This window comes from Delphinus delphis, chromosome 16 (genome assembly GCF_949987515.2).
Source record: "Delphinus delphis chromosome 16, mDelDel1.2, whole genome shotgun sequence".
NCBI classification, from domain to species: domain Eukaryota; kingdom Metazoa; phylum Chordata; class Mammalia; order Artiodactyla; family Delphinidae; genus Delphinus; species Delphinus delphis.
In genome coordinates, this window is record NC_082698.1 from 77,923,491 (window position 1) to 77,936,613 (window position 13,123).

Below are 13,123 nucleotides of genomic sequence, written 5' to 3' on the forward strand. Positions count from 1 at the left end.
AGAATGGGGAAATGCAGGTGGCATAAGAACCTTATGCAATAGGCTGAGCTGCAAAGGATCCCAAGCTAATTCTTATCTGAAGCACTAGTTGCTTCACAGGTGAGGGCAGAGGATAATATCGGAAGTCTGAGCTGGAGGCTGCTATCCCAAAGCTATCCTGTATCTTAATTTTCTTCCCTAACCTTGACAGCGTGGCAGATGCTTTTGTCTCTGACTTAGCTCCGGGTACCTGGTTTTACTGCAAGATTTAAAATCCCACCCTTCTGGTCATTGTTTTGGTCAGAAGATCAAGTTCATAATCATTAATGTTTAGTAAGATAACTGGACACAACTAAGCATTTTGTTTTCTCTTAAAAGCACACAATACAGACAGAGTGAAATCATTACAGGGTAATGATTCTGATGTTTCACTTTTGTTCTAATCTACCTATTAGAATTAATTCCAGCTGAAGTAGACTTGTCCATTTTTGACATAAACCTCAGGATAGTAAGTTTACTAAAAAACTGATTTCACTGGGGAGAAAGGAATGAATAGGTGGAGGACAGGGATTTTAAGGGCCACCAAATGATGGATACATGTCATTATACGTTTATCAAAACTCATAGAATGTGCAACACCGAATGAAGCCTAATATAAATTATGGACTTTGGGTAAGTCCGATGTGTCGGTGTTGGTTCATTGATTGTAACAAATGTACCACTGTGGTGGGTGATGTTGACAGCAGGGTGGGCTGTGCTTTTAAGGGGCGGGGGTATAAGGGAACTCTACTTGCTGCTCAGTTTTGCTGTAAACCTAAAACTATTCTAAAAAAATTAAGTCTATTAAAAAATGATTTCACAAAGCCTTCAGGTATAAACGCAAGTTTTTGAATAAGCACAACTACTCATTTCCAAAATGTTCTTTTGTTATTAGAAAACTTGGAACCATTTTTGATCAATTGTTACCCATTGCAATGAAAAAACTACAGTGGGGACTTCCCCGGTGGTCCAGTGGTTAAGACTCCATGCTTCCACGGCCGGCGGACACAGGTTAGATCCCTGGTTGGGGAGCTAAGATCCCGCATGCAGTATGGCGCGGCCAAAGAAACAAACAAACGCCGACAGTGAAGACATTTACTTCTTTGGTAAATTATTTTGTACAGTGAAGCATCACTCTAATTGAGTTGTATGATAAATCCAGGGATGTCTGAAAAAAGCACCACAGACTAGGAACATCAGATTTTCAGACATTTTTTAAAGCAGAACCTGAAAACTGGGGGGAAAGATTCTCTCAAGTAATTGTAAAGTAATCTCTGAGATAACTGGATATTTTCTCCGGGTTTTCTGATGGTTTTATAACCTGGTGGCAACTTCAGACTGATAAAAATAGGTAGTATTTTCTAAGAAATAGTTAGTTGATTTTATTGTTTAGCAGAATGGAAAGTGAATTCCTGGGATTATGGAAGAAAAGAGAGGCATAAATGACCTGTTTCATTCTTGGGGTACTGGAATCCCGAGAATGCAGTTTAGTATGGTGATTCATCCTGCTTCAGTGGGTGACCGTGGACAATTGTCACAGACAATAAGAATTCCACTCGGATTCCAATCCTACGAGATATTAGGTAAGGGGCACTTACAGTGTCCTGCAGAGTATGTGTTATGCTCATCTTTTCTCCAGAAAACAGCACAGGATTTTTATGTAACATCTCAAATGTAACATCATCCTGCTCCAGTAGAAGGAGAATATCCTTGAAGAATGTGTATCTATGAGAGATTATCAAAAATAAATAAGCTACAAGGACAGCACTGTACAAGCTACATTGTACAGCACAGGGAATGTAGCCAACATTTTACAATAACTTTACTTTTTTAAATAAATAAATTAGTTAATTTTTATTTTTGGCTGCACTGTTGGGCATACGGGATCTTAGTTCCCCAACCAGGGATCAAACCTGCTGCACCTGCAGTGGATGCACAGAGTCATAACCACTAGACCGCCAGGGAAGTCCCTACAACAACTCTAAATGGAGTATAATCTATAAAATAATAAAAAAAAGAATAACTATGTTGTACACCTGAAACTGATACAATATTATAAATCAACTATACCTCATGAAAAAAAAATGTCCTAAATAGAAAAAAGGAAATCATATGAAGTGGAAACAAGCAAGTATGTGATTCTGTTAAGGCCAAATGAAATCTGTATCTGAGTCAAGATGTTGGCAAGTGAGAGAGAGTGATGCACAGGTGGTCAAGCTTCTTCCCAACTGATACTGGACAATCAAAACCAGATTCTACTGGGGGAAGGGGTTGGAGAAGGGGGACAGTAGGGCAGTAGTGAGGGAGGAATTGGGAATGTGACCATTGGAGAAGCAGCAGGAACACAAAAGATGAAGCAGCTGACTGAACTCCATATATGGAGCAACTGAATTTGGAGAAACTAAACTTCTTGAGGTTCCCAATGGCTGGGGGTACATATTGACAGGAGGGAAGAACTCAGTCATTGCCGACACAGAAACACCTCCAACAGGAATTGAATGACCATCTACGACCTTCTCTGCCTTTCCCTGTCTGCAGTCACCATCTCCATGACCTTGTCCCTCCCTCCTTCCTGGGATGTTTGTTTTTACGTCATGCAAACATTCTTTCTCGGTGTTAGCCCTCACTGTCGTGTGCCCTGGACACTTTGTGGAACGGACTGGAGTAGGAAAGTGGATAGAAGTCAGACAGTCCCAATGTGTAGGAAGCAGTGAAGAACTTCATGATTATGTGAAGTCTTTTGCATTCTAGAAATTAGGTAGGAGGATGAAATTGGCACAATCATAATTATGATTATGTGAAGTCTTTTGCATTCTAGAAATTAGGTAGGAGGATGAAATTGGCAGAATTATGATTCTAGTTTTTCCGATTATTTACATTTAATAGGTGTTTCCCCTGATCACATGCTATATGAACTTCTAGCACAATACCATAATATGTTTGTTTTATAAAATAAAGTTTTATCCAAACTGCATGTATCACTATGTAAACTCCTTTAGAAATGGAAATAATTCTAACTTAAGTCTATCAGCTTTAATGCTGTTAAGTGAAAATACTTGAGTGTCACAGCTGAGTAAATATTCAAGAAAAAGCAATGAATGCTTTAGGTAGGTAACTAACAAGCCACAGGCCAGCCAAGTTCTTTTGTTTTGATTACTTTTCATCCCTATTGTGAAAAGAAAAGGGGAAGAAATGCCCTCAGTAAAATTCAGAAATCCTATCATCAAGCAAAAATTCCCTTTATACCTAAGTTACAAGTAGAAATCCACTTAAAAAAATGCCATGGCCGGTTGTTAACACACCAGTGCTGTCTACAAATACAGTTGTTTAAACACACCAGATTGCTGTCATTATTCAGCAGGTGCATTAATCACAATTCAGCTTGCTATCAGGAGTGAAAATTACTGGTGTGTAAATTTCCACTCCATTCCCTTGACTTTTACAGGCTCCGGACACGCAGGCTCAGCGGCCACGGCTCACTGGCCCAGCCGCTCCACGGCATGTGGGATCCTCCCGGACTGGGGCACAAACCCACATCCCCTGCATCGGCAGGCAGACTCTCAACCACTGCGCCACCAGGGAAGCCCTTCCCTTGACTTTTATTTTGAGCCATTCATCAACAATTTCCTCCATTAGAAGTCACAAGTTAACCAAGCTATAAAAAAAAAAAAAATCAAAGAAACACAATTTGATGATATCTCAGAAATGTAAATACTTAGTGCAATTTGGTTAATTCACAAAATCTCTTAAGCATTACAGTATTCTACTAAGAAAATTCTCAAGCCTTTGTTTCAACCATTAGCTGTGGACATATCAAGAAGTGCTTGAGAAAAAAACAGAACTCTTGAAGTAGTAAATTTCCAGTAACTGGTTTCAACCAGTCCTCTGACAAGTGTGTTACTCCCTCAGTTTTTTTTGCTAATCTCCCAATACACTTCTAAAGAACTGTCATCCATTGCCTTAAAGAAAGGCTGCCAGTTTCATCTTATTGCCTTCACCAGAAATGTTCCGGCCCAAGGAAGCCAGGTCCCAGCTGTCCATAGGAAATGTTCAGAGGGCACCATACCCAGGATTGGTTCTGAGATAGATGTCTTCCAAGATAAATTAAGATCCTAGATAATATTAACCAGTCAATCAACAAATATTTATCAATTACTGTTCATAGGAACTGAGATAGTTATTAAAGAGAACATAGACTAAGAAGAGCTAGTCCTCTACAACGTTACACACTAGATGTCTATAATACACGTATTCACAGGAAAAGCTAGCTTCTAATACAGAGCAGCAGATTGTTGGTGCTAAATGAATGTGGTGATAGGAACCGCCATAGACTCTGGATGACTCACTCCAGACTACAGGGATGAGATAATTCGGCCATCGACTCAGAGAAGAAGAGAGATGCGGAGTGGAAAGTAGGGGAGGTGAAACAAAGGGACGAGAGATGGGGGAATCATTTGTACTTGAGAGCAAAACGGAATCTGCAATAAATATAAATCTGTTTTTGTGCATGGTGTCAGTGTGACTACATTTCAAATATGACTATTATTCATCTTGACTTAAGCACATTTTGACACTATTCATTCGAAAAGCTGAAGCACACTGAGGTCATCCATGGCTGATTCTGATTTTGGTTCCATTAAGAATCACGGGAAATACAGTCATAGCTGGCCCTAGTGGAATTACTATCTATACTAAGATTATTCCTCCAGGTTAACCCTCTCCACTAATCTGTCCCAACCAAATCAATTATAAATTGTCATTGTTTGCAATGAAGGAGTTGTACTGATTGACTTCCTAGCTGGCCCTTCTCAGATTAATAGATCTGGAAGGTCTATAAATTCTTCCATTTGAGCAATGTGGTCAACTTTTCTACACCTTAGTTCCAGGTAATTAGGTTCATCTAATCCAGGTGATGTTAAGTAAATCAAAAATTACATAAACTACAGGATGCATATTGTTACTATTTCTGGGCCGCCAGTGTCCAGAGGTGTGCTTCTTGGTTTTCTGCACTCAGGACATCTGGGACAATTTAATGAATGTGTGAATATATGCTGAGGTTAAAAAAAAAAGTATGTGCAAAGGGAGTACACGAATAAAAGCATGACTTCCTGAAGGGGACATCTGTCACTTTTGTCTGACCAGCGTCTTTTTCCCTTCTTTTGATGATTGAAGGCAGTAGCACTCACTATTCATCTGTGTAATTACGTCTTGCTCATTTTGTGTGGTATTGTGTGGTTGTCAATCAAAGAGCTTGCTCCCTCCCCTGAAGCTAAACTCTAGAAGAAATCTGAATTTTGATAGGAGGGACAATGACTAAAATGATTGGAACTGATCAGTCCAATGGCAGTGTCCTAGGTAAGACTCTCCTTGGAGTCCCTGAATGCTGTCCTGATGGACTTGCATTTCCGGAGGTGTGAGTGGTGAAATCTTCCTCAGTACTATAAGCTATTCCACACTTTTAAAATCTGCTATTATTAAAAAAAAAAATTTTTTTTAAGCTAGAGCTGATTTTTGTGGGTTGCAACCAAAGGGAATTAGCACATACACTTTACTTCTGTTACAACTTCCAACCATAGCATTAGGGATGGAAAGGTTCAAACTGCGCATCCAAGAGAGGACCCAAGAGTAAAGATCTATTCAAGGACCTGAGATTTTATAACAAGTAAATTTATAATCCACTCTTTTTAACAACAACAAAAATTTCCCGGCATTTTTTTATAACATCATCCCAGGATGTATGTGTTACCAGTAACATAAAACGCTGAACAGAGACAAGGACTCTTGAGGAAAGTCCACTGGACTTGATAAGAGCAAAGCTTTAGCAGACTGATGGGGACAGAGTACGTTTATATGAGGGAAAGAAGGAAACGGGAGGATAGAAAATATAAGTTTGGCAAAGAAAAAAAGAGGAGGGATGGAAAAGTATTTGGAAGAATCAAGTAAAAATTCTTTTTGTTTTTAAGCTAGGGATGAGCTAGACATGTTTGCAGGCAGGAGAAAGAGGTGCTGAAAAGGAATAGGACAGCAGGGCTGGCTTCTGGGCATGTGACCTGTGCTCAGAAGGGCACTGCCCTTGGCCTTAATGCTCTGCTGTCGCTCTCTTGAAATTCTTACTATTTTTTGAGCCAGGACCCTGCATTTTCATTTTGCACTATGAAAGTGCTTCATAAGATATATGTAGGCTGATTAATGCCCCCCAAAGGTGCCCACGCCCTAATCCCCAGATCCTGAAAGTATGTTACCCTATGTGGCGAAAAGGACTTAGCAGATGTGATTATGTTAAGGATTTTGAGTTGAGAAGATTATTTTTGATTATCTGGTGGGCCCAATGGAATCACAGGGATCTTTACAAGAGGGAGGCGGTAGAGTTAGGTTTAGAAAGAGAAGGCATGTGACAACAGAAGCAGAGGGAGTGAGTGACAACAGAAGCAGAGGGAGTGAAACGTGACAATATGATGCACGGTCATGAGCTAAGGAATGCCTGGCCTCTAGAAGCTGGAAAAGGCAAGAAAACATATTGTCCCCTAGAGAAAGCCTCTAGAAAGAATGTAGCTCTGCTGATCCAGTTTGGACTCCTGACCTCCAGAACTGTAAGATGATAAATTTGTTTTAAGCCACTAAATCTGTGGTAATTTGTTATACAAACGGTGGGAAACTAATACACACTGCATAAATGTAAGGTGATGTATTACTAGTTTACTAGAAATCAAGAATATTAATAAAGCTAATAGCAGCTGTCATTTATTGAACATTTCTTTTTTTTTTTCTCCGGTACACGGGCCTCTCACTGTTGTGGCCGGCCTCTCCCGTTGCGGAGCACAGGCTCCGGACGCGCAGGCTCAGCGGCCATGGCTCACGGGCCCAGCCACGCCGCGGCATGTGGGATCTTCCCGGACCAGGGCACGAACCCGTGTCCCCTGCATCGGCAGGCGGACTCTCAACCACTGCACCACCAGGGAGGCCCTGAACATTTCTTTTATACTAGGCACCATACTAAGCCCTTTATGTTTATAATCTTATGCAATGATAGAACAATGTTTCAGGTGGGTATTAGTGTGTTTACTTTATAGACGGACAAACTGAGGCTCAGAGAGGTTAAGTAACTTGTCTAAAGCCACATAACAAACTAGGATGTTTTAGAGGTGAGAGCTGAACCCAGTTATCACTCCAAAATTTTCTGTGTGTTCATCCCCATTCCCAGATTTTATTATGAACTTGGGTTACGTCCCATCCTTTGTGTTTGTAATTATGTAGTTATGTATGTAATTATGTATGTAATTATGTTTGTACGTGTCAGCATAGGAGTGGGAGCTGGACGAGGCAGAGGACGACATCCACGTCTGGGGCGTATAAGATGAAGGAGGAGCCGAAGCCATCTCCACAAGTCGCAGGTGGCTGGCTCATCCAGGCACCCGCTGTAGATGTGAGGCTACAGAAAAGTGGGTGAGACAAAGAAAGCGCCCGACACTTAAAGTCGAAGAGCCCTCGTTTCTCATTTGCGTAGATCCTGGAGCCTCGCGGCCGTGCGGTGTCAGGGGGCGAAGACACAGGGTGGGGCCCCTTCGCTCCGTTTCCAGGAGCAACTGCCAAGGGAAGGGGCGCAGCGGGCGGCCGGCTGCGAAGGAGGACGCTCCCTCCCACCGGCCCGCACCGCCCGCACAGCCCGCACAGCCTCTTGTTTTGGAGGCCCGCGTGGTCCCCAGTCATTGGCCGCCTTGCAGTCCGAAGCCCCGGGGAGGCGGAGCGGTCTCCGCAGTTGTAGTTCCCGGGTTCCCCTGCCGCCGGCCCCGCCTTCCGGCCTGAGGCGCCCTCCCGGCCGTGCGGGACCACAACTCCCAAAAGGCCTCGCGGTCGGAGGGGGCGGGGCCGGCGCAGGGGAGGCCGGGGGCGGGGCCGCCTGGGGGATGAAGTCGGGGGCACTCGACTCACCAGCCTCGCTCGCAGCTGCCGGGCGCCAGGCAGGCAGAGCGTCCCCTACCTCCCGACGGGCGTGCAAACCTCTGACCCTGGAGTCTCTCGGCCGCCGGGAGTCGTCCCCTTGGGTCGTCGCCCGGGCCGCCCGCCGTTCTCCGGCCCCGAGGGGCCCGGCCGGCCGCGGCGAGGGGAGAGGTCAGCATGAGCCGGGGGGTCGGGCGGGCCGGCGCAGGGCAGGGGGCGGCGGCCGCGTTGCAGCTGCTGGTCACCCTGAGCTTCCTCCCGAGCGTCGTCGAGGCCCAGGTGAGCCCGAGTGATGGCGGCGCGGGGACCCCCGGCCGAAAGCCGGCGGCTGCAGCGGCGGCGACCGGGCCGCGGCTGAGGCGCGGGAGGGCCGGAGCCGCAGCCCGGCGTGGTTTCTGGCGAGCGGAAAAGATGGGGGGGCGGGGAGGGGGGCTGAAACCGTGATCGTTGAGCCCAGGAAACGCCTGCGAGCCGCTCGCGGCGTACGGGGCTGGCGACACTCCTGGGGTGATGGCAGGAGAATGAGGAAGATGGTGACGGTCCCCGGAGGTGTTTTCGTTTCTGTCTTTCTGATGTTTAAGCGGCTGAGAGTGTGGCGGGAGATGGGACGGGAATGAAAACCTCCGCGGCTGTTTTGGGAAGAGAGCACGCAGAGAAATGGGGAAGTCCTCCCTGCGGCGAGCTCAGGGGGTCGGCGGGCAGGTGGAGAGGAGGTGACAGACCCCGCGGGCCTGCAACAGCCGTGTGGATCGCGAGGGGGACGAGACTTAACTTCCTCGACTTTCGGACTAGAGAACCCCTCGCATCTTCCCTCGCTCAGGACCGCCGTATTTTTACCCAGCTTGTACTCGGTCTGCTAAGTGGCGTCGCCAGGTGAGCCCAAGTACGAGACCGGAGGTCTGTGTCTGATCTTGTGGCTCCATCAGCAGTGAGGTGCTGGCTGGTAAATTAGGGTTTGGGGGTTGTCTTTGTGAGGCGTATCTTAAGGAAGGGTTCTCAATATGCTGGAAATCAGAGCGTTAGCTTCCCGCAGCCTTTTGCCTTAAGAAAGGTGTTTGCTTCTTTTTCATACAGGAGAATTTGAGTAGACCTCTGCCAGGTGCTCTCTTGCCTGCACCTGCTCCAAAGTGGTAGAACCGCTAAAAGCAAAAAACACAAAAGGTGTCTCAGGTGGCCCGATAATGAGGGAGACGTCGATTGAAGCAATTAATGCTGATTGTTAAGTAAAATTGAAGATAACTGAGGGTAACCGTGTAAACATGTTTTTCTCACTTTTTATTCGGTGTCATAGTGTTATGGTGTTCTGAATCCCGAATGCCCGAATATTCAGTTTCTGTCCCTGTTTGAAGTTTTTTTTTAAGATTTTTTTTTTTTTGGATGTGGACCATTTTTTAAGTCTTTATTGAATTTCTTACAATGTTGCTTCCGTTTTATGTTTTGGTTTTTCGGCTGCGAGGCGTGTGGGATCTTAGCTCCCCGACCAGGGATCAAACCCACACCCCCTGCACTGGAAGGTGAGGTCTTAACCACTGGACCGCCAGGGAAGTCCCTGAATATTTTTTAAATGAATGATTTGACAAAAATAAAAGGGGCAGACTTTTGGTTTGGGTGGGGAGGGGGGATGGTAAAAATGCAGATTCTCTGGGTCCATTACCAGATGTTCTGATTTAAGGGATCTGGATGTGAACCAAGAATCAGCATTTTAAACCAACCTTGCAAGTAACTAATGCAGTTACCCTTGTAACTATCTTTTAACCCCACTTGGAAACACTGAAATAGATAGTGGCAATCTGGGCATATCTACCAGACTTACGAAAAGTATATTTTCCAAATTGTCTTTGGCAAAATTATTTTCTAGTTATTAGTGGGTCGTTTCTTTTTGAGTAGAATTTACATTTAGCTATTTTTTAAAATTTTGATTTTTCTCATTTTCTCTTTATATAGCATATATTAATTGTATACTTTATTACCAATGTAGAAGCTTTGTTTTAGGTTCCTATCACTAATTATGTGTATTAATGCTTTATAATTCCATGTGTACTTTAAGTTTTATTATATCCAAGTGAATATATGTAATTTAAGTTTCATTATGTCCAAATGAATATATATAGTTCAATAGTTAAAGATTTGCACATATTCAAGGTAGCATTGTACCAAACAGTCCTCAAAAATGAATATATATGTTTTTTGTTTCCAGTGGTACTTTCTAATATAGTGTTGGATCATATTTTAGATAGTACTTTAATCTGTAACATGTTTAAATATACATTATCTCATTTTATTTGACATATCTGTGGGCCGATTGAGGTAACTGACATTAAGAGAGCTTACATGATAAATATCACACTTGTTAAGTAAGTGAACAAGATTAGACTGGAGCCCCAGTAGGCTTCTTTCTGGTTTATACAGTGCATCTCAGCATGCTTGCTTCTTTGCGGTATAGAAATAGAGCAGAGGGAGACCCAGGAAAATAAAAAGATGGAACCAAGCCAGTTCTTTCTCTTCTCTTTCATACACTAAATTGGAAGAAAAACGGTAAAGAATAAAGGGAAGAATTAGATTTTTTAAAAAGTACTTCTATTCAGAAGAACTTAGTTAAGGAGATGAATATTTTGAATATTATCTCCTTACATTAAAAGCATAAAATTATTTTTAAGCACACGAAATGACAGGCATTTGTACACCACATACCCCATGTTTTATAAATGAAATGCAAATGTGCTTTGTATTATGGCAAAACATAGGAACTAAAAACATAGTGCATACAAGTGATATAACAAGTTAATCTTCCTGTAAAGAAATAACTTCAGTCAGATATATTTTTAAATTTTTTAAAATGCATTTCTGAGGTGGCAGGAAATCAAGGAATACATAAAGCCGCCCCGCACCCCCCCAGGATGGAAAGCCAGAACCTTGAGACTCAAACAGTGCTGCTTCAGTCCCATTACCTTGAGGACTTCCCCCGAACTCTGAACACCTTGAGCCTTCTGCTTTAACAACTGCATGGAGTGGCGTGAACAAATAAAGCGTGTGTCTGCCCAAAGAGAGGGCAATAAAAGGAGGCCCCACCATAAAGCTTGGGCTCCACAGAGCTACATCTTCAATACAAGGGTAAATGAGAAATGAAACCCACCACAAGTAAGGGGAAAGTGAAGAAACTTGCTAGGGGAAGGGGAAAAAAAACCGTCTTGAGAATTTGTAACCATGAACCAGCCCTTATACAGGGCAAATTCATGCCACCTGTACAGGGAAAAGCTTTAAGTGGGAAATTTAATTTGTAGCAGCCTCAGGTTGGTACGCTCCCAGTTTACTGGTAAAAGCAAATATCCAAATATACTGGGATTTACTTTCAACCCAGGCCCTAAGGAATTCTTGAAGATAAAGTGTCAGGAAGAATAAGCTAATAGTCAAAACACACAAAGGCACCATGAATGAGATATTAGAAATATAGATTATAGAAATAGACCTATAATGACCTTAGATTTTGAAAATATCAGACATAATTTAAAATCACTGTTTAATGTGTTTAAATAAAAAGCCTTGAAAGTATGAAAAAGAACAAGAAATTTTAAAGAATTACCCAAAAGATTAAAACATAATGAAATAGAAGTTCTAGAAATGAAATTAAGAAATCAATGGATGGATTAAATAGCTGATTATACCTAGCAGAAAAAAATGATTATTGAATCAGACATCCATTTAATGTACTTTTCTTTCTACTTGACCCTCCAACACCTCCTTTTCCATCACTTTTAGCTTCATACTTCACCAACAAAGTTGGAGTAATCAGAATAATCCACATCTGTCCACCTACTAGTCTCTGACACACATAATTGGACTTCCTGTAGATTACCATGGATGAACTGTTTGTGCTCTTACCAAAGGTCAATCCCTCCACTTGTATTTTAGTCCCATTCTTTCCAGTTCAAGGACATGGCTTGAGCAAATCTGCCCTTTCTCTCCTGGATCATTGATTTTTCCTGCTCTAATGGACTGTTACTGTCATCATAAAACATGCTGTTAATTCTACTATTTTAAATTTCTCTCTTGAGCCACCCATCTCTTCTGACTCTGCTCAGTTTTTCTTTTCCCCTCTATAGAAAAACTCCTCAAAAGAGTTACCTTTATCTTTCCTCTTCTGATCATTCAGCCCATTGCAGCCTGACTTTTGGCTCTACCACTTCTTTAAAACTGCTCTTGTCAAGGTCACTAATGTCTTCCTTGATGCTAAAGCCAGTAGTTTAAAAAGCTAAGGTTTAAAAACTGTCGGCAGGGCTTCCCTGGTGGCACAGTGGTTGGGAGTCCGCCCGCTGATGCAGGGGACGTGGGTTTGTGCCCCGGTCTGGGAGGATCCCACATGCTGTGGAGTGGCTGGGCCCGTGAGCCATGGCCGCTGAGCCTGCGTGTCTGGAGCCTGTGCTCCGCAACGGGAGAGGCCACCGCCCAAAAAAAAAAAAAAAAAAAAACAATCGGCAGACTTTTTCACAGCTCACCACTCACTGTCTTTGAAATATGTTTCTTGTTTTTTTTTTTCTTTTTTTGGTTTCCGGGATAGTATACTTTTCTGATTTTTTTCCCTGTCTTTCTGCAGGCCAGTCTTTCTTAGAATCCTTTGCTTGTTCCTCCTCTGTTCCTAACCGCTAATGTTGAACCTCAGGGTTCAAATCTTGTAGTCTTTCTTCTCTCCACCTTTGTCATCTCATTTAGTCTCTTGATTTTAAATACCATCTATATAACTGACTTTCAGAATCTCCAGACTAGGATTCTCAGCTCTAGATCCATACATCCAACTACCTTTTCAACCTCTCCACTTGGATAATTAATAGGTATCACGAACTTGATGTATCAGGAACCGAATTCCTGATTTTTTTTCCCCCCTCAAATCTGTCCTTCCCACAGTCTACTCCCCCTTAAACCTATGCTGCAGCCAAGCTGACTTCTCAGCTGTTCCTCAAACACGGCAGATGTGTTCTTGCATTGAGACTCTTGGACTAGCAGTTTCCTCTGCCGAGCTAACACTCTTCTCATGTATTCATGTGGTCCACTCGCTCACTTTCTTAGGTTTCTGCTAAAGCGTCACCTTATCTGCCATGTCCACTTACCTAAATTGTCGCCTTCCCTGACCATACAATATAAAAGAGAAACCCTTCATCCTTGCCTTGTACTC

The 13,123-nt window shown here is 43.1% G+C and overlaps 1 protein-coding gene across 2 annotated transcripts in view; it reads left to right on the forward strand.

The window, feature by feature from the left end:
• Positions 1–7,933: 7,933 nt before the first annotated feature.
• ERO1B (endoplasmic reticulum oxidoreductase 1 beta) overlaps positions 7,934–13,123 on the forward strand; it is a 63,901-nt gene continuing 58,711 nt past the window's right edge. For both annotated transcript variants that reach the window (XM_060035020.1, XM_060035021.1), the window contains exon 1: positions 7,934–8,235. In XM_060035020.1, the coding sequence (XP_059891003.1) occupies positions 8,134–8,235 (102 nt within the window). In that variant the 5' untranslated portion in view covers positions 7,934–8,133. The remainder of the gene's footprint in view (positions 8,236–13,123) is intronic.